At 61.9% G+C, this 24,769-nt stretch overlaps 1 protein-coding gene across 1 annotated transcript in view; it reads left to right on the top strand.

Moving 5' to 3' along the window:
* LOC142471194 (neuralized-like protein 4) overlaps positions 1–23,913 on the top strand; it is a gene marked incomplete at its 5' end in the record, with an annotated part of 29,895 nt that extends 5,982 nt beyond the window's left edge. The window contains 9 exons of the mRNA XM_075577981.1: positions 1,236–1,400; positions 5,625–5,783; positions 8,085–8,264; positions 11,468–11,561; positions 11,849–11,953; positions 13,212–13,356; positions 13,910–14,019; positions 19,793–19,923; positions 23,378–23,913. Of these exons, the coding sequence (XP_075434096.1) occupies positions 1,236–1,400; positions 5,625–5,783; positions 8,085–8,264; positions 11,468–11,561; positions 11,849–11,953; positions 13,212–13,356; positions 13,910–14,019; positions 19,793–19,923; positions 23,378–23,581 (1,293 nt within the window). The remainder of the gene's footprint in view (positions 1–1,235; positions 1,401–5,624; positions 5,784–8,084; positions 8,265–11,467; positions 11,562–11,848; positions 11,954–13,211; positions 13,357–13,909; positions 14,020–19,792; positions 19,924–23,377) is intronic.
* Between the last annotated feature and the right edge of the window lie 856 nt (positions 23,914–24,769).

The raw sequence follows: 24,769 nt of genomic DNA, 5'->3' as shown, positions 1-24,769 counted from the left end.
CAGTGACACAGATAGAAGGGAGCTATGAGCCTGTCCCTCCCCCCCGCAGGGTGACACAGACAGAAGGGAGCTATGAGTCTGTCCTCCCCCCCCGCAGGGCGACACAGACAGAAGGGAGCTATGAGACTGTCCCTCCCCCCGCAGGGTGACACAGACAGAAGGGAGCTATGAGTCTGTCCCTCCCCCGCAGGGTGACACAGTGACACAGACAGAAGGGAGCTATGAGACTGTCCCTCCCCCCGCAGGGTGACACAGTGACACAGACAGAAGGGAGCTATGAGACTGTCCCTCCCCCCGCAGGGTGACACAGTGACACAGACAGAAGGGAGCTATGAGCCTGTCCCTCCCCCCGCAGGGTGACACAGTGACACAGACAGAAGGGAGCTATGAGCCTGTCCCTCCCCCCGCAGGGTGACACAGTGACACAGACAGGAGGGAGCTATGAGCCTGTCCCTCCCCCCGCAGGGTGACACAGTGACACAGACAGAAGGGAGCTATGAGCCTGTCCCTCCCCCCGCAGGGTGACACAGTGACACAGACAGAAGGGAGCTATGAGCCTGTCCCTCCCCCCGCAGGTGACACAGTGACACAGACAGAAGGGAGCTATGAGCCTGTCCCCTCCCCCCGCAGGGTGACACAGACAGAAGGGAGCTATGTGTCTGTCCCCTCCCCCCGCAGGGTGACACAGTGACACAGACAGAAGGGAGCTATGAGTCTGTCCCTCCCCCGCAGGGTGACATAGTAACACAGACAGAAGGGAGCTATGAGTCTGTCCCTCCCCCCGCAGGGTGACACAGTGACACAGACAGAAGGGAGCTATGAGCCTGTCCCTCCCCCCGCAGGGTGACACAGTCAGAAGGGAGCTATGAGCCTGTCCCTCTCCCCGCAGGGTGACACAGTGACACAGACAGAAGGGAGCTATGAGCCTGTCCCTCCCCCCGCAGGGTGACACAGTGACACAGACAGAAGGGAGCTATGAGACTGTCCCTCCCCCCGCAGGGTGACACAGTGACACAGACAGAAGGGAGCTATGAGCCTGTCCCTCCCCCCGCAGGGTGACACAGACAGAAGGGAGCTATGAGTCTGTCCCTCCCCCCGCAGGGTGACACAGTGACACAGACAGAAGGGAGCTATGAGACTGTCCCTCCCGCCGCAGGGTGACACAGACAGAAGGGAGCTATGAGACTGTCCCTCCCCCCTGGCTGCCATCTTTCCCTGTCGTCCCCCCCCCGCAGAGCGAGCCCCCGCTCCCCCTCGAGCCACACACGCTGCACTTCCTGCCTAATCATGGAAAGAACATTCTCCTGTCACATGGGAACCGCACAGCCACACGCGTGTCCAGCTACAACCAGGGCATCGTGGTGCTGGCACAGCCCCTGCCACGCCTCTTCTTGTTCCAGGTACACGCGTGGGTATGACACTGCATGTGTGACTGTGGGGTAATGAGGCAGCATGTTAGTGAAGTGTGTGAGGTTGTGGCGTGTTGATGTGTTGGCGAGATCTGGGTGTGTTAGCGAGATCGCAGAGTGTTGTGAGATGGCGGTGTGTTGTGAGATGGCGGTGTGTTGTGAGATGGCGGTGTGTTGTGAGATGGCGGTGTGTTGTGAGATGGCGGTGTGTTGTGAGATGGCGGTGTGTTGTGAGATGGCGGTGTGTTGTGAGATGGCGGTGTGTTGTGAGATGGCGGTGTGTTGTGAGATGGCGGTGTGTTGTGAGATGGCGGTGGGTTGTGAGATGGCGGTGGGTTGTGAGATGGCGGTGGGTTGTGAGATGGCGGTGGGTTGTGAGATGGCGGTGGGTTGTGAGATGGCGGTGGGTTGTGAGATGGCGGTGGGTTGTGAGATGGCGGTGGGTTGTGAGATGGCGGTGGGTTGTGAGATGGCGGTGGGTTGTGAGATGGCGGTGGGTTGTGAGATGGCGGTGGGTTGTGAGATGGCGGTGGGTTGTGAGATGGCGGTGGGTTGTGAGATGGCGGTGGGTTGTGAGATGGCGGTGGGTTGTGAGATGGCGGTGGGTTGTGAGATGGCGGTGGGTTGGGAGATGGCGGTGGGTTGGGAGATGGCGGTGGGTTGGGAGATGGCGGTGGGTTGGGAGATGGCGGTGGGTTGGGAGATGGCGGTGGGTTGGGAGATGGCGGTGGGTTGGGAGATGGCGGTGCGTTGGGAGATGGCGGTGCGTTGGGAGATGGCGGTGCGTTGATGCGTTGGGAGATGGCGGTGCGTTGATGCGTTGGGAGATGGCGGTGCGTTGATGCGTTGGGAGATGGCGGTGCGTTGATGCGTTGGGAGATGGCGGTGCGTTGGTGCGTTGGGAGATGGCGGTGCGTTGGTGCGTTGGGAGATGGCGGTGCGTTGGTGCGTTGGGAGATGGCGGTGCGTTGGGAGATGGCGGTGCGTTGGGAGATGGCGGTGCGTTGGTGCGTTGGGAGATGGCGGTGCGTTGGTGCGTTGGGAGATGGCGGTGCGTTGGTGCGTTGGGAGATGGCGGTGCGTTGGTGCGTTGGGAGATGGCGGTGCGTTGGGAGATGGCGGTGCGTTGGTGCGTTGGGAGATGGCGGTGCGTTGATGCGTTGGGAGATGGCGGTGCGTTGATGCGTTGGGAGATGGCGGTGCGTTGATGCGTTGGGAGATGGCGGTGCGTTGATGCGTTGGGAGATGGCGGTGCGTTGGGAGATGGCGGTGCGTTGGGAGATGGCGGTGCGTTGGGAGAAGGCGGTGCGTTGGGAGATGGCGGTGCGTTGGGAGATGGCGGTGCGTTGATGCGTTGGGAGATGGCGGTGCGTTGGGAGATGGCGGTGCGTTGATGCGTTGGGAGATGGCGGTGCGTTGGGAGATGGCGGTGCGTTGGGAGATGGCGGTGCGTTGGGGATGGCGGTGCGTTGATGCGTTGGGAGATGGCGGTGCGTTGGGAGATGGCAGTGCGTTGATGCGTTGGGAGATGGCGGTGCGTTGATGCGTTGGGAGATGGTGGTGCGTTGGGGGATGGCGGTGCGTTGATGCGTTGGGAGATGGTGGTGCGTTGATGCGTTGGGAGATGGCGGTGCGTTGATGCCTTGGGAGATGGCGGTGCGTTGGGAGATGGCGGTGCGTTGATGCCTTGGGAGATGGCGGTGCGTTGATGCCTTGGGAGATGGCGGTGCGTTGGTGCGTTGGGAGATGACGGTGCGTTGATGCGTTGGGAGATGGCGGTGCGTTGATGCGTTGGGAGATGGCGGTGCGTTGGGAGATGGCGGTGCGTTGATGCGTTGGGAGATGGCGGTGCGTTGATGCGTTGGGAGATGGCGGTGCGTTGATGCGTTGGGAGATGGCGGTGCGTTGATGCGTTGGGAGATGGCGATGCGTTGGGAGATGGCGGTGCGTTGATGCGTTGGGAGATGGCGGTGCGTTGATGCGTTGGGAGATGGCGGTGCGTTGGGAGATGGCGGTGCGTTGATGCGTTGGGAGATGGCGGTGCGTTGGGAGACGGCGGTGCGTTGATGCGTTGGGAGATGGCGGTGCGTTGGGGGATGGCGGTGCGTTGATGCGTTGGGAGATGGCGGTGCGTTGATGCGTTGGGAGATGGCGGTGCGTTGATGCCTTGGGAGATGGCGGTGCGTTGGGAGATGGCGGTGCGTTGATGCGTTGGGAGATGGCGGTGCGTTGATGCGTTGGGAGATGGTGGTGCGTTGGGGGATGGCGGTGCGTTGATGCGTTGGGAGATGGCGGTGCGTTGATGCGTTGGGAGATGGCGGTGCGTTGATGCGTTGGGAGATGGCGGTGCGTTGATGCGTTGGGAGATGGCGGTGCGTTGATGCGTTGGGAGATGGCGGTGCGTTGATGCGTTGGGAGATGGCGGTGCGTTGATGCGTTGGGAGATGGCGGTGCGTTGATGCGTTGGGAGATGGCGGTGCGTTGATGCGTTGGGAGATGGCGGTGCGTTGATGCGTTGGGAGATGGCGGTGCGTTGATGCGTTGGGAGATGGTGGTGCGTTGGGAGATGGCGGTGCGTTGATGCGTTGGGAGATGGCGGTGCGTTGATGCGTTGGGAGATGGCGGTGCGTTGATGCGTTGGGAGATGGCGGTGCGTTGATGCGTTGGGAGATGGCGGTGCGTTGATGCGTTGGGAGATGGCGGTGCGTTGATGCGTTGGGAGATGGCGGTGCGTTGATGCGTTGGGAGATGGCGGTGCGTTGATGCGTTGGGAGATGGCGGTGCGTTGGGAGATAGCGGTGCGTTGGGAGATGGCGGTGCGTTGATGCGTTGGGAGATGGCGGTGCGTTGATGCGTTGGGAGATGGCGGTGCGTTGGGAGATGGCGGTGCGTTGATGCCTTGGGAGATGGCGGTGCGTTGGGAGATGGCGGTGCGTTGATGCGTTGGGAGATGGCGGTGCGTTGATGCGTTGGGAGATGGCGGTGCGTTGATGCGTTGGGAGATGGCGGTGCGTTGGGAGATGGTGGTGCGTTGATGCGTTGGGAGATGGCGGTGCGTTGATGCCTTGGGAGATGGCGGTGCGTTGATGCCTTGGGAGATGGCGGTGCGTTGATGCCTCGGGAGATGGCGGTGCGTTGATGCGTTGGGAGATGGCGGTGCGTTGGGAGATGGCGGTGCGTTGATGCGTTGGGAGATGGCGATGCGTTGGGAGATGGCGATGCGTTGGGAGATGGCGATGCGTTGGGAGATGGCGATGCGTTGGGAGATGGCGGTGCGTTGGGAGATGGCGATGCGTTGGGAGATGGCGGTGCGTTGGGAGATGGCGGTGCGTTGGGAGATGGCGGTGCGTTGGGAGATGGCGGTGCGTTGATGCGTTGGGAGATGGCGGTGCGTTGATGCGTTGGGAGATGGCGGTGCGTTGGGAGATGGAGGTGCGTTGATGCGTTGGGAGATGGCGATGCGTTGGTGCGTTTGGGAGATGGCGGTGCGTTGGGAGATGACAGTGCGTTGATGCGGGTGGAGATGACGGTGCGTTGATGAGTTGGGAGATGGCGGTGCGTTGGTGCGTTTGGGAGATGGCGGTGCGTTGGGAGATGGCGGTGCGTTGGGAGATGGCGGTGCGTTGGGAGATGACGGTGCGTTGATGAGTTGGGAGATGGCGGTGCGTTGGGAGATGGCGGTGCGTTGATGCGTTGGGAGATGACGGTGCGTTGATGAGTTGGGAGATGGCGGTGCGTTGGTGCGTTGGGAGATGGCGGTGCGTTGATGCGTTGGGAGATGGCGGTGCGTTGATGCGTTGGGAGATGGCGGTGCGTTGGGAGATGTTGATGCGTTGGGAGATGGCGGTGCGTTGATGCGTTGGGAGATGGCGGTGCGTTGATGCGTTGGGAGATGGCGGTGCGTTGGGAGATGGCGGTGCGTTGATGCGTTGGGAGATGGCGGTGCGTTGGGAGATGGCGGTGCGTTGATGCGTTGGGAGATGGCGGTGCGTTGGGAGATGGCGATGCGTTGATGCGTTGGGAGATGGCGGTGCGTTGGGAGATGGCGGTGCGTTGATACGTTGGGAGATGGCGGTGCGTTGATGCGTTGGGAGATGGCGGTGCGTTGATGCGTTGGGAGATGGCGGTGTGTTGGCGACGTGGCGGTGATGTACGTGTGTTGGTGACGTGGCTCCGTTGAGTTGTCGTGTCGTGGTCCCCCCCCCCCCCACGCAGATCCGTATTGACGTGCTGTCCCCTCGCTGGACGTCCTCTCTGTCACTTGGCGTCATCGGCGTCTCCCCCGAGAGACTCAATTTCCCTGCGACGGCCGCAGCGCTGAAACGGAACGCGTGGGTGATCCAGCGGAACAATGTGCTCTGCCGCGCTGCCAAGGTACCCGCCCCGCTCTGCCGCGCTGCCAAGGTACCCGCTCTGCCGCGCTGCCAAGGTACCCGCCCCGCTCTGCCGCGCTGCCTTGGTACCCGCCCCGCTCTGCCGCGCTGCCAAGGTACCCGCCCCGCTCTGCCGCGCTGCCTTGGTACCCGCCCCGCTCTGCCGCGCTGCCAAGGTACCCGCCCCGCTCTGCCGCGCTGCCAAGGTACCCGCCCCCGCTCTGCCGCGCTGCCAAGGTACCCGCCCCCGCTCTGCCGCGCTGCCAAGGTACCCGCCCCCCGCTCTGCCGCGCTGCCAAGGTACCCGCCCCCGCTCTGCCGCGCTGCCAAGGTACCCGCCGCCGCGCTGCCAAGGTACCCGCCCCGCGCTCTGCCGCGCTGCCAAGGTACCCGCCCCGCGCTCTGCCGCGCTGCAAAGGTACCCGCCCCGCGCTCTGCCGCGCTGCCAAGGTACCCGCCCCCGCTCTACCGCGCTGCCAAGGTACCCGCTCTGCCGCGCTGCAAAGGTACCCGCCCCGCGCCCTGCCGCGCTGCCAAGGTACCCGCCCCCGCTCTGCCGCGCTGCCAAGGTACCCGCCCCCCGCGCTGCCAAGGTACCCGCCCCCCGCTCTGCCGCGCTGCCAAGGTACCCGCCCCCGCTCTGCCGCGCTGCCAAGGTACCCGCCCCCCGCTCTGCCGCGCTGCCAAGGTACCCGCCCCGCTCTGCCGCGCTGCCAAGGTACCCGCCCCGCTCTGCCGCGCTGCCAAGGTACCCGCCCCGCTCTGCCGCGCTGCCAAGGTACCCGCCCCGCTCTGCCGCGCTGCCAAGGTACCCGCCCTGCTCTGCCGCGCTGCCAAGGTACCCGCCCCGCGCGCTGCCAAGGTACCCGCCCCCGCTCTGCCGCGCTGCCAAGGTACCCGCCCCCCGCTCTGCCGCGCTGCCAAAGTACCCGCCCCCGCTCTGCCGCGCTGCCAAGGTACCCGCCCCCGCTCTGCCGCGCTGCCAAGGTACCCGCCCCCCGCTCTGCCGCGCTGCCAAGGTACCCGCCCCCGCTCTGCCGCGCTGCCAAGGTACCCGCCCCGCGCTCTGCCGCGCTGCCAAGGTACCCGCCCCCGCTCTGCCGCGCTGCCAAGGTACCCGCCCCCGCTCTACCGCGCTGCCAAGGTACCCGCCCCCGCTCTGCCGCGCTGCCAAGGTACCCGCCCCGCTCTGCCGCGCTGCAAAGGTACCCGCCCCCGCTCTACCGCGCTGCCAAGGTACCCGCCCCCGCTCTGCCGCGCTGCCAAGGTACCCGCCCCGCTCTGCCGCGCTGCCAAGGTACCCGCCCCCGCTCTGCCGCGCTGCCAAGGTACCCGCCCCCCGCTCTGCCGCGCTGCCAAGGTACCCGCCCCCGCTCTGCCGCGCTGCCAAGGTACCCGCCCCGCGCTCTGCCGCGCTGCCAAGGTACCCGCCCCCCGCTCTGCCGCGCTGCCAAGGTACCCGCCCCCGCTCTACCGCGCTGCCAAGGTACCCGCCCCCGCTCTGCCGCGCTGCCAAGGTACCCGCCCCGCTCTGCCGCGCTGCAAAGGTACCCGCCCCCGCTCTACCGCGCTGCCAAGGTACCCGCCCCCGCTCTGCCGCGCTGCCAAGGTACCCGCCCCGCTCTGCCGCGCTGCCAAGGTACCCGCCCCCGCTCTACCGCGCTGCCAAGGTACCCGCCCCCGCTCTGCCGCGCTGCCAAGGTACCCGCCCCGCTCTGCCGCGCTGCAAAGGTACCCGCCCCGCTCTGCCGCGCTGCCAAGGTACCCGCCCCGCTCTGCCGCGCTGCCAAGGTACCCGCCCCGCTCTGCCGCGCTGCAAAGGTACCCGCCCCGCTCTGCCGCGCTGCCAAGGTACCCGCCCCCGCTCTGCCGCGCTGCCAAGGTACCCGCCCCGCGCGCTGCCAAGGTACCCGCCCCCCGCGCTGCCAAGGTACCCGCTCTGCCGCGCTGCCAAGGTACCCGCCCCCGCTCTGCCGCGCTGCAAAGGTACCCGCCCCGCTCTGCCGCGCTGCCAAGGTACCCGCCCCGCTCTGCCGCGCTGCCAAGGTACCCGCCCCGCTCTGCCGCCCTGCCAAGGTACCCGCCCCGCGCGCTGCCAAGGTACCCGCCCCCGCTCTGCCGCGCTGCCAAGGTACCCGCCCCCGCTCTGCCGCGCTGCCAAGGTACCCGCTCTGCCGCGCTGCAAAGGTACCCGCCCCCGCTCTGCCGCGCTGCCAAGGTACCCGCCCCCGCTCTGCCGCGCTGCCAAGGTACCCGCCCCGCGCGCTGCCCTCTGACCTGGTATCTCTCCCCCCCACTGCAGATCTGTGAGAATTACGGCCCCAATCTGGACTCGTGCCCCGAGGGGACGTGCCTGGGGGTCCTCGTGGACCTGTCGGGGGGGCTGCACCTGTATGTGAATGGGATGGATCAGGGGGTGGGGGCGCAGGATATTCCGGACCCCTGTTACGTGCTGCTGGACCTGTATGGTCAGTGTGAGCAGGTCAGTGACCTCTTATCCGAAGCCCCGGGTAACCTATATCCTCTGTTCCTAACTAGTGACCCCCTCCCCCCTGCCGCACCTCTGTGACACCCTCCCCCTGCCGCACCTCTGTGACCCCCTCCCCCCTGCCGCACCTCGGTGACCCCCTCCCCCTGCCGCACCTCGGTGACCCCCTCCCCCTGCCGCACCTCGGTGACCCCCTCCCCCTGCCGCACCTCTGTGACCCCCTCCCCCTGCCGCACCTCTGTGACCCCCTCCCCCCTGCCGCACCTCTGTGACACCCTCCCCCTGCCACACCTCTGTGACCCCCTCCCCCCTGCCACACCTCTGTGACCCCCTCCCCCCTGCCACACCTCTGTGACCCCCTCCCCCTGCCGCACCTCGGTGACCGCCACACCTCTGTGACCCCCTCCCCCCTGCCACACCTCTGTGACCCCCTCCCCCTGCCGCACCTCTGTGACCCCCTCCCCCCTGCCGCACCTCTGTGACCCCCTCCCCCTGCCGCACCTCTGTGACCCCCCTCCCCCTGCCGCACCTCTGTGACCCCCTCCCCCTGCCGCACCTCTGTGACCCCCTCCCCCCTGCCGCACCTCTGTGACCCCCTCCCCCCTGCCGCACCTCTGTGACCCCCTCCCCCCTGCCGCACCTCTGTGACCCCCTCCCCCTGTCGCTCCTCTATGACCCCTCCCCCGCCTGGCCTCGGTGACCCCCTCCCCCGCCTGGCCTCGGTGACCCCCTCCCCCGCCTGGCCGCGGTGACCCCCCTCCCCCGCCTGGCCTCGGTGACCCCCTCCCCCGCCTGGCCTGGTGACCCCCTCCCCCCACCCCTTGGCCTCGGTGACCCCCTCCCCCCACCCCTTGGCCTCGGTGTGTCCCCCCCCACCCCTTGGTCTCGGTGACCCCCCCCCCACCCCTTGGCCTCGGTGACCCCACCCCTTGGTCTCTGTGACCCCCTACCCCCTGCCACACCTCTGTGATCCCCCCCTCCTTGCCACACCTCTGTGACCCCCTCCCCCTGCCGCACCTCGGTGACCGCCACACCTCTGTGACCCCCTCCCCCCTGCCACACCTCTGTGACCCCCTCCCCTGCCGCACCTCTGTGACCCCCTCCCCCCTGCCGCACCTCTGTGACCCCCCTCCCCTGCCGCACCTCTGTGACCCCCTCCCCCTGCCGCACCTCTGTGACCCCCTCCCCCTGCCGCACCTCTGTGACCCCCTCCCCCTGCCGCACCTCTGTGACCCCCTCCCCCCTGCCGCACCTCTGTGACCCCCTCCCCCCTGCCGCACCTCTGTGACCCCCTCCCCCCTGCCGCACCTCTGTGACCCCCTCCCCCCTGCCGCACCTCCGTGACACCCTCCCCCCTGCCGCACCTCTGTGACCCCCTCCCCCCTGCCGCACCTCTGTGACACCCTCCCCCCTGCCGCACCTCTGTGACCCCCTCCCCCCTGCCGCACCTCTGTGACCCCCTCCCCCTGTCACTCCTCTATGACCCCTCCCCCGCCTGGCCTCGGTGACCCCCTCCCCCGCCTGGCCTCGGTGACCCCCGCCTGGCCTCGGTGACCCCCTCCCCCGCCTGGCCTCGGTGACCCCCTCCCCCGCCTGGCCTCGGTGACCCCCTCCCCCGCCTGGCCTGGTGACCCCCTCCCCCCACCCCTTGGCCTCGGTGACCCCCTCCCCCCACCCCTTGGCCTCGGTGTCCCCCCCCCCACCCCTTGGTCTCGGTGACCCCCCCCCCCACCCCTTGGCCTCGGTGACCCCACCCCTTGGTCTCTGTGACCGACCCCCCACCCCCACCCCTTGGCCTCTGTGACCCCCCCACCCCCACACCTCTGTGACCCCCACCCCCATGCCTCTGTGACCCCCCACCCCCACGCCTCTGTGACCCCTCACTCCTTGGCCTCTGTGACCCCCCACCCCTTGGCCTCTGTGACCCCCACCCCTTGGCCTCTGTGACCCCCCCCCCACCTCTTGGCCTCTGTGACCCCCCCCCACCTCTTGGCCTCTGTGACCCCCCCCCCACCCCTTGGCCTCTGTGACCCCCCCACCCCTTGGCCTCTGTGACCCCCCCCCCACCCCTTGGCCTCGGTGAACCCCCCCCCCCCACCCCTTGGCCTCGGTGAACCCCACCTTTTGGCTTCGGTGACCCCCCTCACCCCTTGGCCTCTGTGACCCACCCCTTGGCCTCTGTGACCCCCCCCCCACCCCTTGGCCTCGGTGAACCCCCCCCCCCACCCCTTGGCCTCGGTGAACCCCCCCCCCCCACCCCTTGGCTTCGGTGACCCCCCCACCCCTTGGCCTCTGTGACCCCCCCCCCACCCCTTGGCCTCTGTGACCCCCCCCCCACCCCTTGGCCTCTGTGACCCCCCCCCCACCCCTTGGCCTCTGTGACCCCCCCCCCACCCCTTGGCCTCTGTGACCCCCCCCCCCACCCCTTGGCCTCTGTGACCCCCCCCCCACCCCTTGGCCTCTGTGACCACCCCCTACCCCTTGGCCACTGTGACCCCCCCTCCCTGGCCTCTGTGACCCCCCCTCCCTGGCCTCTGTGACCCCCCCTCCCTGGCCTCTGTGACCCCCCCCCCCTTCTCCCTGGCCTCTGTGACACCCCCCCCCCCCTCCTCCCTGGCCTCTGTGACACCCCCTCCTCCTCCCTGGCCTCTGTGACACCCCCCCCCTCCTCCCTGGCCTCTGTGACACCCCCCCCTCCTCCCTGGCCTCTGTGACACCACCCCTCCTCCCTGGCCTCTGTGACCCCCCCCTCCCTGGCCTCTGTGACCCCCCCCTCCCTGGCCTCTGTGACCCCCCCTCCCTGGCCTCTGTGACCCCCCCCCTTCTCCCTGGCCTCTGTGACACCCCCCCCCTCCTCCCTGGCCTCTGTGACACCCCCCCCTCCTCCCTGGCCTCTGTGACACCCCCCCCCCTCCTCCCTGGCCTCTGTGACACCCCCCCCTCCTCCCTGGCCTCTGTGACACCACCCCTCCTCCCTGGCCTCTGTGACCCCCCCGACCGCCCTACTCCCTGGCCTCTGTGACCCCCCCTCCTCCCTGGACTGTGACACCCCCCCCTCCTCCTGACTGTGACACCCACCCCCCCTCCCTGGCCTGTGACACCCCCCCCCTCTTCCTCCCTGGCCTGTGACCCTCCCCCCCCTCCTCCCTGGCCTCTGTAACCCCCACCCCCTCACTACGGCCTCTTCCCCACTCTAGGTTTCCATAGTGACGGGCGAGGCGCAGGGGGCGGAGTCAGACACCCGTGAAGGGCAGTGTCCGGGTGAGAGGGAGAAGGCGGACATGGTTGACGGTGAGTTACCCCTGGGGTAGGTGTGATGGAGAGCTTGTGGTGGGATGAGGGGGTAGTTGGTAATTGCCCCTCTTTGTTGCCCCTTCTGGGATAGGTATGAAGGAGAGCCTGTGTGGGGGGTAGTTCGTAATTGCCCCTCAGTTGCCCCCCCGGGGTAGGTTTAAGGGAGAGCCTGTGTGGAGTAGTTGGTAATTGCCCCTCTCTGTTGCCCCCCTGGGGTAGGTGTGAAGGAGAGCCTGTGTGGAGTAGTTGGTAATTGCCCCTCTCTGTTGCCCCCCCTGGGGTAGGTGTGAAGGAGAGCCTGTGCTGGGTCCCCCCTGACTCTCTCGCCCTCCTGAGTTGCGAATATCTCGCCCTCTGCTCCCGATTCAAGGACCTGCTGCTCATACCAGGTGAGATCTGCCCCGCCCCCTCACTCTGCCCCGCCCCCCTCACTCTGCCCCGCCCCCCTCACTCTGCCCCGCCCCCTCACTCTGCCCCGCCCCCCTCACTCTGCCCCGCCCCCCTCACTCTGCCCCCGCCCCCCTCACTCTGCCCCGCCTGCCCCGCCCCCCTCACTCTGCCCCGCCCCCCTCACTCTGCCCCGCCCCCCTCACTCTGCCCCGCCCCCCTCACTCTGCCCCGCCCCTCACTCTGCCCCGCCCCCTCACGCTGCCCCGCCCCCTCACGCTGCCCGCCCCCTCTCTCTGCCCCGCCCCCTCTCTCTGCCCCGCCCCCCCTCTCTGCCCCGCCCCCCCTCTCTGCCCCGCCCCCCTCTCTCTGCACCGCCCCCTCTCTCTGCCCCGCCCCCCTCTCTCTGCCCCGCCCCCCTCTCTCTGCCCCGCCCCTCTCTCTCTGCCCTCCCCTCCTCCTCTCTGCCACGCCCCTCCCCCCCGCAGATGCCCACATCTGTAGAGATTACTATAGCACATAATGTTGCATGAGGCAAAGGGAGCTGCCAATGTCACAATAAGCTGTCTCTCCCCCTCCCCTGTCTCTCCCCCTCCCCTGTCTCTCCCCCTCCCCTGTCTCTCCCCCTCCCTTGTCTCTCCCCCTCCCCTGTCTCTCCCCCTCCCCTTCCCCTGTCTCTCCACCTTCCCCTGTCTCTCCCCTTCCCTGTCTCTCCCCCTCCCCTGTCTCTCCCCTTCCCCTGTCTCTCCCCTTCCCCTGTCTCTCCCCTTCCCCTGTCTCTCCCCTTCCCTGTCTCTCCCCCTCCCCTGTCTCTCCCCCTTCCCCTCCATCTCTGCCCCTCCCCTGTCTCTTCCCCTTCCCCTCCGTCTCTCCCCCCCTCTGTCTCCCTCTCTCCCCCCCTCTGTCTCCCTCTCTCCCCCCTCTCTCCCCCCTCTGTCTCCCTCTCTCCCCCCTCTGTCTCCCTCTCTCCCCCCCTCTGTCTCCCTCTCTCCCCCCCCTCTGTCTCCCTCTCTCCCCCCCCTCTGTCTCCCTCTCCCCCCCTCTGTCTCTCTCTCCCCCCCTCTGTCTCTCTCTGTCTCCCTCTCTCCCCCCTCTGTCTCCCTCTCTCCCCCCCCTCTGTCTCCCTCTCTCCCCGCCCCCTCTGTCTCCCTCTCTCCCCCCCCCTCTGTCTCCCTCTCTCCCCCCCCCCTCTGTCTCTCTCTCCCCCCTCCTCTCCCCCCCTCCTCTCTCCTCCCCCCTTTTCCGCTCTCTCCCCCTCAGATGGGTATTTCCTGGACGACTCCCGGCGCTGTGCGTGTCACTGTGACACGTGCCACAAGCTGCGCGGGGACGAGGGGTACAGAAAGAGAGGGGATCCCCCCAGGGAGTTCGCAGAGCCCAGCGGCTGGTGCAGCTTTCCCCTCAGGTACCTGCCCCACCCCGGGGTAACAAGACGGGTGCCCCCCCCTCGCCTTCTCTCCTCTTCTCATGCCCACGTTCTCTCCCCCTCACCCCCCCCTCATGCCCACCTCCTCTCCCCCTCACCCCCCCTCTCACCCCCTCACCTCTCGTGCTCCCTCTCACCCCCTCACCTCTCGTGCTCCCTCTCACCCCCCACCTCTCGTGCTCCCTCTCACCCCCCCCACCTCTCGTGCTCCCTCTCACCCCCCCCACCTCTCGTGCTCCCTCTCACCCCCCCACCTCTCGTGCTCCCTCTCACCTCCCTCCTCTCGTGTTCCCTCTCACCCCCCTCCTCTCATGCTCCCCCTCACCCCCCCTCCTCTCGTGCTCCCCCTCACCCCCCCTCCTCTCGTGCTCCCCCTCACCCCACCTCCTCTCGTGCTCCCCCTCACCCCCCCTCCTCTCGTGCTCCCCCTCACCCCCCCTCCTCTCGTGCTCACCCTCACCCCCCCCTCCTCTCGTGCTCACCCTCACCCCCCCTCCTCTCGTGCTCCCCCTCACTCCCCCTCTCCCCCCAGGCTGAGCCCACGGTTGCAGGGTGTACAGTATAAGAAGTGGCACGTGGCGTATCAGGGGAGCAGCGCGGGCAGTGTGCGGAGGACATTGGACCGAGGGGACCTACTCTCAGGTGGGTGGGGGGTGTCTGTGTGGGTGGGGGGTGCCTGTGGCGGGTGGGTGGGGGGTGCCAAAGGCGTGGCGCTGGGGTGACCCACCAGCGTGGCGTCCGCATGCGAGACCAGCCGGTCAATATAAATCCATTGGCTCTCGAACGATCTGTTCATAACCACTGGTGGATCTTGTCCGGTCACGAACAGCAAGGCCAGTTTAAGCCGGAATTTGGCTCCGAGTTGTCGGCTTTCTAGGGACTTCCTGGTCACAAACGGACTCTGTGGAGAAATGGGACTTCCTGGTCACAACGGACTCTGTGGAGAAATGGGACTTCCTGGTCACAAACGGACTCTGTGGAGAAATGGGACTTCCTGGTCACAAACGGACTCTGTGGAGAAATGGGACTTCCTGGTCACAAACGGACTCTGTGGAGAAATGGGACTTCCTGGTCACAAACGGACTCTGGAGAAATGGGACTTCCTGGTCACAAACGGACTCTGGAGAAATGGGACTTCCTGGTCACAAACGGACGCTGTGGAGAAATGGGACTTCCTGGTCACAAACGGACTCTGTGGAGAAATGGGACTTCCTGGTCACAAACGGACTCTGTGGAGAAATGGGACTTCCTGGTCACAAACGGACTCTGTGGAGAAATGGGACTTCCTGGTCACAAACGGACTCTGGTGGAGAAATGGGACTTCCTGGTCACAAACGGACTCTGTGGAGAAATGGGACTTCCTGGTCACAAACGGACTCTGTGGAGAAATGGGACTTCCTGGTCACAAACGGACTCTGTGGAGAAATGGGACTTCCTGGTCACAAACGGACTCTGTGGAGAAATGGGACTTCCTGGTCACAAACGGACTCTGTGGAGAAATGGGACTTCCTGGTCACAAACGGACTCTGTGGAGAAATGGGACTTCCTGGTCACAAACGGACTCTGTGGAGAAATGGGACTTCCTGGTCACAAAACGGACTCTGTGGAGAAATGGGACTTCCTGGTCACAAACGGACTCTGTGGAGAAATGGGACTTCCTGGTCACAAACGGACTCTGTGGAGAAATGGGACTTCCTGGTCACAACGGACGCTGTGGAGAAATGGGACTTCCTGGTCACAAACGGACTCTGTGAGAAATGGGACTTCTGGTCACAACGGACTCTGTGGAGAATGGGACTTCCTGGTCACAAACGGACTCTGTGGAGAAATGGGACTTCCTGGTCACAAACGGACTCTGTGGAGAAATGGGACTTCCTGGTCACAAACGGACTCTGTGGAGAAATGGGACTTCCTGGTCACAAACGGACTCTGTGGAGAAATGGGACTTCCTGGTCACAAACGGACGCTGTGGAGAAATGGGACTTCCTGGTCACAAACGGACTCTGTGGAGAAATGGGACTTCCTGGTCACAAACGGACTCTGTGGAGAAATGGGACTTCCTGGTCACAAACGGACTCTGTGGAGAAATGGGACTTCCTGGTCACAAACGGACTCTGTGGAGAAATGGACTTCCTGGTCACAAACGGACTCTGTGGAGAAATGGGACTTCCTGGTCACAAACGGACGCTGTGGAGAAATGGGACTTCCTGGTCACAAACGGACTCTGTGGAGAAATGGGACTTCCTGGTCACAAACGGACTCTGGAGAAATGGGACTTCCTGGTCACAAACGGACTCTGGAGAAATGGGACTTCCTGGTCACAAACGGACGCTGTGGAGAAATGGGACTTCCTGGTCACAAACGGACTCTGTGGAGAAATGGGACTTCCTGGTCACAAACGGACTCTGTGGAGAAATGGGACTTCCTGGTCACAAACGGACGCTGTGGAGAAATGGGACTTCCTGGTCACAAACGGACTCTGTGGAGAAATGGGACTTCCTGGTCACAAACGGACGCTGTGGAGAAATGGGACTTCCTGGTCACAAACGGACTCTGTGGAGAAATGGGACTTCCTGGTCACAAACGGACTCTGGAGAAATGGACTTCCTGGTCACAAACGGACTCTGGAGAAATGGGACTTCCTGGTCACAAACGGACGCTGTGGAGAAATGGGACTTCCTGGTCACAAACGGACTCTGGAGAAATGGGACTTCCTGGTCACAAACGGACTCTGTGGAGAAATGGGACTTCCTGGTCACACACGGACTCTGTGGAGAAATGGGACTTCCTGGTCACAAACGGACTCTGTGGAGAAATGGGACTTCCTGGTCACAAACGGACTCTGTGGAGAAATGGGACTTCCTGGTCACAAACGGACTCTGTGGAGAAATGGGACTTCCTGGTCACAAACGTACTCTGTGGAGAAATGGGACTTCCTGGTCACAAACGGACTCTGTGGAGAAATGGGACTTCCTGGTCACAAACGGACTCTGTGGAGAAATGGGACTTCCTGGTCACAAACGGACGCTGTGGAGAAATGGGACTTCCTGGTCACAAACGGACTCTGTGGAGAAATGGGACTTCCTGGTCACAAACGGACTCTGTGGAGAAATGGGACTTCCTGGTCACAAACGGACTCTGGAGAAATGGGACTTCCTGGTCACAAACGGACGCTGTGGAGAAATGGGACTTCCTGGTCACAAACGGACTCTGTGGAGAAATGGGACTTCCTGGTCACAAACGTACTCTGTGGAGAAATGGGACTTCCTGGTCACAAACGGACTCTGTGGAGAAATGGGACTTCCTGGTCACAAACGGACTCTGTGGAGAAATGGGACTTCCTGGTCACAATCGGACGCTGTGGAGAAATGGGACTTCCTGGTCACAAACGGACTCTGTGGAGAAATGGGACTTCCTGGTCACAAACGGACTCTGGAGAAATGGGACTTCCTGGTCACAAACGGACTCTGGAGAAATGGGACTTCCTGGTCACAAACGGACGCTGTGGAGAAATGGGACTTCCTGGTCACAAACGGACTCTGGAGAAATGGGACTTCCTGGTCACAAACGGACTCTGTGGAGAAATGGGACTTATTGGTCACACACGGACTCTGTGGAGAAATGGGACTTCCTGGTCACAAACGGACTCTGTGGAGAAATGGGACTTCCTGGTCACACACGGACTCTGTGGAGAAATGGGACTTCCTGGTCACAAACGGACTCTGTGGAGAAATGGGACTTCCTGGTCACACACGGACTCTGTGGAGAAATGGGACTTCCTGGTCACAAACGGACTCTGTGGAGAAATGGGACTTCCTGGTCACACACGGACTCTGTGGAGAAATGGGACTTCCTGGTCACAAACGGACTCTGTGGAGAAATGGGACTTCCTGGTCACAAACGGACTCTGTGGAGAAATGGGACGTCCTGGTCACAAACGGACTCTGTGGAGAAATGGGACTTCCTGGTCACAAACGGACGCTGTGGAGAAATGGGACTTCCTGGTCACACACGGACTCTGTGGAGAAATGGGACTTCCTGGTCACAAACGTACTCTGTGGAGAAATGGGACTTCCTGGTCACAAACGGACTCTGTGGAGAAATGGGACTTCCTGGTCACAAACGGACGCTGTGGAGAAATGGGACTTCCTGGTCACAAACGGACGCTGTGGAGAAATGGGACTTCCTGGTCACAAACGGACGCTGTGGAGAAATGGGACGTCCTGGTCACAAACGGACGCTGTGGAGAAATGGGACTTCCTGGTCACAAACGGACGCTGTGGAGAAATGGGACTTCCTGGTCACAAACGGACTCTGGAGAAATGGGACTTCCTGGTCACAAACGGACTCTGTGGAGAAATGGGACTTATTGGTCACACACGGACTCTGTGGAGAAATGGGACTTCCTGGTCACAAACGGACTCTGTGGAGAAATGGGACTTCCTGGTCACACACGGACTCTGTGGAGAAATGGGACTTCCTGGTCACAAACGGACTCTGTGGAGAAATGGGACTTCCTGGTCACACACGGACTCTGTGGAGAAATGGGACTTCCTGGTCACAAACGGACTCTGTGGAGAAATGGGACTTCCTGGTCACACACGGACTCTGTGGAGAAATGGGACTTCCTGGTCACAAACGGACTCTGTGGAGAAATGGGACTTCCTGGTCACAAACGGACTCTGTGGAGAAATGGGACGTCCTGGTCACAAACGGACTCTGTGGAGAAATGGGACTTCCTGGTCACAAACGGACGCTGTGGAGAAATGGGACTTCCTGGTCACACACGGACTCTGTGGAGAAATGGGACTTCCTGGTCACAAACGTACTCTGTGGAGAAATGGGACTTCCTGGTCACAAACGGACTCTGTGGAGAAATGGGACTTCCTGGTCACAAACGGACGCTGTGGAGAAATGGGACTTCCTGGTCACAAACGGACGCTGTGGAGAAATGGGACTTCCTGGTCACAACGGACGCTGTGGAGAAATGGGACGTCCTGGTCACAAACGGACGCTGTGGAGAAATGGGACTTCCTGGTCACAAACGGACTCTGTGGAGAAATGGGACTTCCTGGTCACACACGGACTCTGTGGAGAAATGGGACTTCCTGGTCACAAACGGACGCTGTGGAGAAATGGGACTTCTTGGTCACAAACGGACTCTGTGGAGAAATGGGACTTCCTGGTCACAAACGGACTCTGTGGAGAAATGGGACTTCCTGGTCACAAACGTACTCTGTGGAGAAATGGGACGTCCTGGTCACAAACGGACGCTGTGGAGAAATGGGACTTCCTGGTCACACACGGACTCTGTGGAGAAATGGGACTTCCTGGTCACAAACGTACTCTGTGGAGAAATGGGACTTCCTGGTCACAAACGGACTCTGTGGAGAAATGGGACTTTCTGGTCACAAACGGACGCTGTGGAGAAATGGGACTTCCTGGTCACAAACGGACGCTGTGGAGAAATGGGACTTCCTGGTCACAAACGGACGCTGTGGAGAAATGGGACGTCCTGGTCACAAACGGACGCTGTGGAGAAATGGGACTTCCTGGTCACAAACGGACTCTGTGGAGAAATGGGACTTCCTGGTCACACACGGACTCTGTGGAGAAATGGGACTTCCTGGTCACAAACGGACGCTGTGGAGAAATGGGACTTCTTGGTCACAAACGGACGCTGTGGAGAAATGGGACTTCTTGGTCACAAACGGACGCTGTGGAGAAATGGGACTTCCTGGTCACAAACGGACTCGTGGAGAAATGGGACTTCCTGGTCACAAACGGATTCTGTGGAGAAATGGGACTTCCTGGTCACAAACGGACGCTGTGGAGAAATGGGACTTCCTGGTCACAAACGGACTCTGTGGAGAAATGGGACTTCCTGGTCACAAACGGACTCTGTGGAGAAATGGGACTTCCTGGATCGCGAGCTAGTTACTCATGAAATTACTGGTCTTAAGCTCCTTCCAATCCAAAGCCAAGCACTTCACCAGGACACACAGTGGACGGCTTACGCCTATGGTGCAAGGACGCCGGCCTCCTCAGCGGGGCGTGAACGTGACACTGTCCCACCCTCACCGACCTCAATACTAACCTGTCGTCGTCGCCTTGCTTTTTGGGAATCGCGTTGTCGCGCCCTGGCATGTGGATAGAGCGCTGTCCTTTTTTTGCCGGCTTCGCGCCACTGCGTTGAAACCCCAGGTGTCCCGGGAGCCGGTCCTGTCGTGGTGCAATTAGGGACTGTCCGAAGACGTGCGGTGCTATGCAAACATGACTTGGCTTGGCGTTGTGTCCGATGGACGTCCCTGTGTGGAACGTGCGCTGGCGACTTCCATCGCTGCGCCCTTGCCTGGTAGACCTCCTTGTGGTCTCCGCACGATATATATATATTGTGTCCTGTGCCCCCTCTCAGGCTTCTCCTGTATCGACCCACAGACCGGTCACTCCGACACGCAGCCCGCAGCGGTGCTGAGCGCAGCGACGCAGAGCGCCATCCTGTCCCCTACACTGCGCTATGCGGGATTGCCGGAGCTCTGCCCTAAAGTGATGTGAGTATACGGGAGGTCATGGGTAATATAAATATATTTCCCTCTCTCTCCTCCCTCTCCCTCTTTCCCTCTCCCTCTTTCCCCCCCCCCTCTCCCTCTTTCCCCCCCCTCTCCCTCTCTTTCCCCCCTCTCCCTCTCTTCCCCCCCCTCTCCCTCTCTTTCCCCCCTCTCCCTCTCTTCCCCCCCCTCCCTCTCTTTCCCCCCCCCTCTCCCTCTCTTTCCCCATCTCCCTCTCTTTCCCCCCCCTCTCCCTCTCTTTCCCCCCTCTCCCTCTCTTTTCTCCCTCTTTCCCCCCTCTCTCTCTCTATTCCCCCCCTCTCCCTCTCTTCCCCCCTCTCCCTCTCTTCCCCCCGCTCTCCCTCTCTTCCCCCCCTTCTCCCTCTCTTCCCCCCCTCTCCCTCTCTTCCCCCCCCTCTCCCTCTCTTCCCCCCCCTCTCCCTCTCTTCCCCCCCCCTCCCTCTCTTTCCCTCCCCTCTCCCTCTCTTCCCCCCCCCTCCCTCTCTTTCCCCCCCTCTTCCTCTCTTTCCCCCCTTTCCCTCTCTTCCCCCTCTCCCTCTCTTCCCCCCCCCTCTCCCTCTCTCTCCCCCCCTCTCCCTCTCTCTCCCCCCCTCTCCCTCTCTTCCCCCCTCTCCCTCTCTTCCCCCCCCCTCTCCCTCTCTTCCCCCCCCTCTCCCTCTCTTCCCCCCTCTCCCTCTCTTCCCCCCCCCCTCTCCCTCTCTTCCCCCCTTCCTCTCTTCTCCCCCCTTCCTCTCTTCTCCCCCCTCCTTCCTCTCTTCTCCCTCCCCCCCTTCCTCTCCCCCTCCCTCTCCCCCTTCCTCTCCCCCTTCCTCCCCCCCTTCCTCTCCCCCTCCCTCTCCCCCTCCCTCCCCCCCTTCCTCTCCCCCTCCCTGTACTAGAGGATTTTAATGGCCGTTTCCCAGTATGTTGGGGTCTTATAGCGTGAGCGTATTTAAGGTTATTATAGGATCAGAATATATAGGGTTTGTGGAGGGCCAGTCTGTGTATATAGGGTTTGTAGAGGGCCAGTCTGTGTATGTAGGGTTTGTAGAGGGCCAGTCTGTGTATATAGGGTTTGTGGAGGGCCAGTCTGTGTATATAGGGTTTGTGGAGGGCCAGTCTGTGTATATAGGGTTTGTGGAGGGCCAGTCTGTGTATATAGGGTTTGTGGAGGGCCAGTCTGTGTATATAGGGTTTGTGGAGGGCCAGTCTGTGTATATAGGGTTTGTGGAGGGCCAGTCTGTGTATATAGGGTTTGTGGAGGGCCAGTCTGTGTATATAGGGTTTGTGGAGGGCCAGTCTGTGTATATAGGGTTTGTGGAGGGCCAGTCTGTGTATATAGGGTTTGTGGAGGGCCAGTCTGTGTATATAGGGTTTGTGGAGGGCCAGTCTGTGTATATAGGGTTTGTGGAGGGCCAGTCTGTGTATATAGGGTTTGTGGAGGGCCAGTCTGTGTATATAGGGTTTGTGGAGGGCCAGTCTGTGTATATAGGGTTTGTGGAGGGCCAGTCTGTGTATATAGGGTTTGTGGAGGGCCAGTCTGTGTATATAGGGTTTGTGGAGGGCCAGTCTGTGTATATAGGGTTTGTGGAAGGGGCCAGTCTGTGTATATAGGGTTTGTGGAGGGCCAGTCTGTGTATATAGGGTTTGTGGAGGGCCAGTCTGTGTATATAGGGTTTGTAGAGGGCCAGTCTGTGTATATAGGGTTTGTAGAGGGCCAGTCTGTGTATATAGGGTTTGTAGAGGGCCAGTCTGTGTATATAGGGTTTGTGGAGGGCCAGTCTGTGTATATAGGGTTTGTGGAGGGCCAGTCTGTGTATATAGGGTTTGTGGAGGGCCAGTCTGTGTATATAGGGTTTGTAGAGGGCCAGTCTGTGTATATAGGGTTTGTAGAGGGCCAGTCTGTGTATATAGGGTTTGTAGAGGGCCAGTCTGTGTATATAGGGTTTGTAGAGGGCCAGTCTGTGTATATAGGGTTTGTAGAGGGCCAGTCTGTGTATATAGGGTTTGTGGAGGGCCAGTTTGTGTATATAGGGTTTGTGGAGGGCCAGTCTGTGTATATAGGGTTTGTGGAGGGCCAGTCTGTGTATATAGGGTTTGTGGAGGGCCTGTCTGTGTATATAGGGTTTGTGGAGGGCCAGTCTGTGTATATAGGGTTTGTGGAGGGCCAGTCTGTGTATATAGGGTTTGTGGAGGGCCAGTCTGTGTATATAGGGTTTGTGGAGGGCCAGTCTGTGTATATAGGGTTTGTGGAGGGCCAGTCTGTGTATATAGGGTTTGTGGAGGGCCAGTCTGTGTATATAGGGTTTGTAGAGGGCCAGTCTGTGTATATAGGGTTTGTAGAGGGCCAGTCTGTGTATATAGGGTTTGTAGAGGGCCAGTCTGTGTATATAGGGTTTGTAGAGGGCCAGTCTGTGTATATAGGGTTTGTAGAGGGCCAGTCTGTGTATATAGGGTTTGTGGAGGGCCAGTCTGTGTATATAGGGTTTGTGGAGGGCCAGTTTGTGTATATAGGGTTTGTGGAGGGCCAGTCTGTGTATATAGGGTTTGTAGAGGGCCAGTCTGTGTATATAGGGTTTGTAGAGGGCCAGTCTGTGTATATAGGGTATTTAGAGGGCCAATCTGTGTATATAGGGTATTTAGAGAGCCAATCTGTGTATATAGGGTTTGTAGAGGGCCAGTCTGTGTATGTAGGGTTTGTGGAGGGCCAGTCTGTGTATATAGGGTTTGTAGAGGGCCAGTCTGTGTATATAGGGTTTGTAGAGGGCCTGTCTGTGTATATAGGGTTTGTAGAGGGCCAGTCTGTGTATATAGGGTTTGTGGAGGGCCAGTCTGTGTATATAGGGTTTGTGGAGGGCCAGTCTGTGTATATAGGGTTTGTGGAGGGCCAGTCTGTGTATATAGGGTTTGTGGAGGGCCAGTCTGTGTATATAGGGTTTGTAGAGGGCCAGTCTGTGTATATAGGGTTTGTAGAGGGCCAGTCTGTGTATATAGGGTTTGTGGAGGGCCAGTCTGTGTATATAGGGTTTGTGGAGGGGCCAGTCTGTGTATATAGGGTTTTGTGGAGGGCCAGTCTGTGTATATAGGGTTTGTGGAGGGCCAGTCTGTGTATATAGGGTTTGTAGAGGGCCAGTCTGTGTATATAGGGTTTGTAGAGGGCCAGTCTGTGTATATAGGGTTTGTGGAGGGCCAGTCTGTGTATATAGGGTTTGTGGAGGGCCAGTCTGTGTATATAGGGTTTGTGGAGGGCCAGTCTGTGTATATAGGGTTTTGTGGAGGGCCAGTCTGTGTATATAGGGTTTGTGGAGGGCCAGTCTGTGTATATAGGGTTTGTGGAGGGCCAGTCTGTGTATATAGGGTTTGTGGAGGGCCAGTCTGTGTATATAGGGTTTGTGGAGGGCCAGTCTGTGTATATAGGGTTCTTATAAAGCCTGCTGCCCCTCCCCCTGCAGGTTTCGGGACCCCGCTCTCGGCGTCAGTTCGGGGCGCAGGTTGCTCTGCAGGTCTGCGTGCGCCCCGGATCCTATAAGACCGGACCCCCGACTGCAGGGAACCCCGATCCCCTGGACCCCCGAATCCCGAGCTCCGAGGTGGAGTGGGTGACCAAGGAGAAGGGGGCGACGGTCCTGAGGTCGCTGCTGGTCCGTGTGGAGTGACCCGCCAAAAATGACCTGTCGTTCTACTGTCCCCACAGCCCGGCACACGGGGGGAGGGGGGCAGGAGGCATGGTGCCAAGATGAGGGGTTGGGGGGTGGGGGCTGTTACTAACACCCATTCTCTCCCCTCCCCCTCTCCCACACCCCTCTCCTCTCTCCCACCCCTCTCTTCCCCTCCTCTCTTCCCCTCCCCCTCCTCCTCTCTCCCCCTCTCCTCCTCTCTTCCCCTCCCCCTCCCCTCCTCTCTTCCCCTCCCCCCCTCCTCTCTTCTCCCCCCTCCTCTCTTCCCCTCCCCCCTCCTCTCTTCCCCTCTCCCCCCTCCTCTCTTCCCCTCTCCCCCCCTCCTCTCTTCCCCTTCCCCCCTCCTCTCTTCCCCTCCCCCCCTCCTCTCTTCCCTCCCCCCCCTCCTCTCTTCCCTCCCCCCCCCTCCTCTCTTCCCTCCCCCCCCCTCCTCTCTTCCCTCCCCCCTCCTCTCTTCCCTCCCCCCCTCCTCTCTTCCCTCCCCCCCCTCCTCTCTTCCCTCCCCCCCTCCTCTCTTCCCCTCTCCCCCCCTCCTCTCTTCCCCTCTCCCCCCCTCCTCTCCTCTTTCCCCCTCCCCCCTTACGCTCACCCCTCCTCCTCCCCCCTCCCCCCATTAATTTATTGAACAGATGGAAGTATACCGGTGGGTTTTGTTGAAGTTGGGGTGCGGGGGTGCTTCCCTAGTTATTTCAGGGGCTTGCCCCCGCCCCCCGATATCTCACAATCCGCCTCCTTGTTATTTAAGCTGCTTCTGTTATTATCATTTTCTCATTATTTGTACATTGTTTTTTTTTTTGTTTTTTTAATACATAAATTTCTTGTACAGAAAAGATTTATGCGTCTGTTGTGCGTCTTTATAAATATACACACACCCCCACACACAAACCCCCACAAACCCCCACACACACCCACACACACACACCCCACACACACCCCACACACACACCACACACACACACACACACACACCACGCCCACACACACACACCACGCCCACACACACACCACACACACCACACACACACCACACACACCACACACACACACACCACACACACACACACCCCACACACACACACACACACACACACCCCACACACACACATACACACACCACGCCCACCCACACACCACACACACACCCCCCACACACACACACCCCACACA

The sequence above is a fragment of the Ascaphus truei genome, chromosome 20, assembly GCF_040206685.1.
Source record: "Ascaphus truei isolate aAscTru1 chromosome 20, aAscTru1.hap1, whole genome shotgun sequence".
Classification (NCBI taxonomy): domain Eukaryota; kingdom Metazoa; phylum Chordata; class Amphibia; order Anura; family Ascaphidae; genus Ascaphus; species Ascaphus truei.
This window is presented reverse-complemented; position numbering and strand designations above follow the sequence as displayed.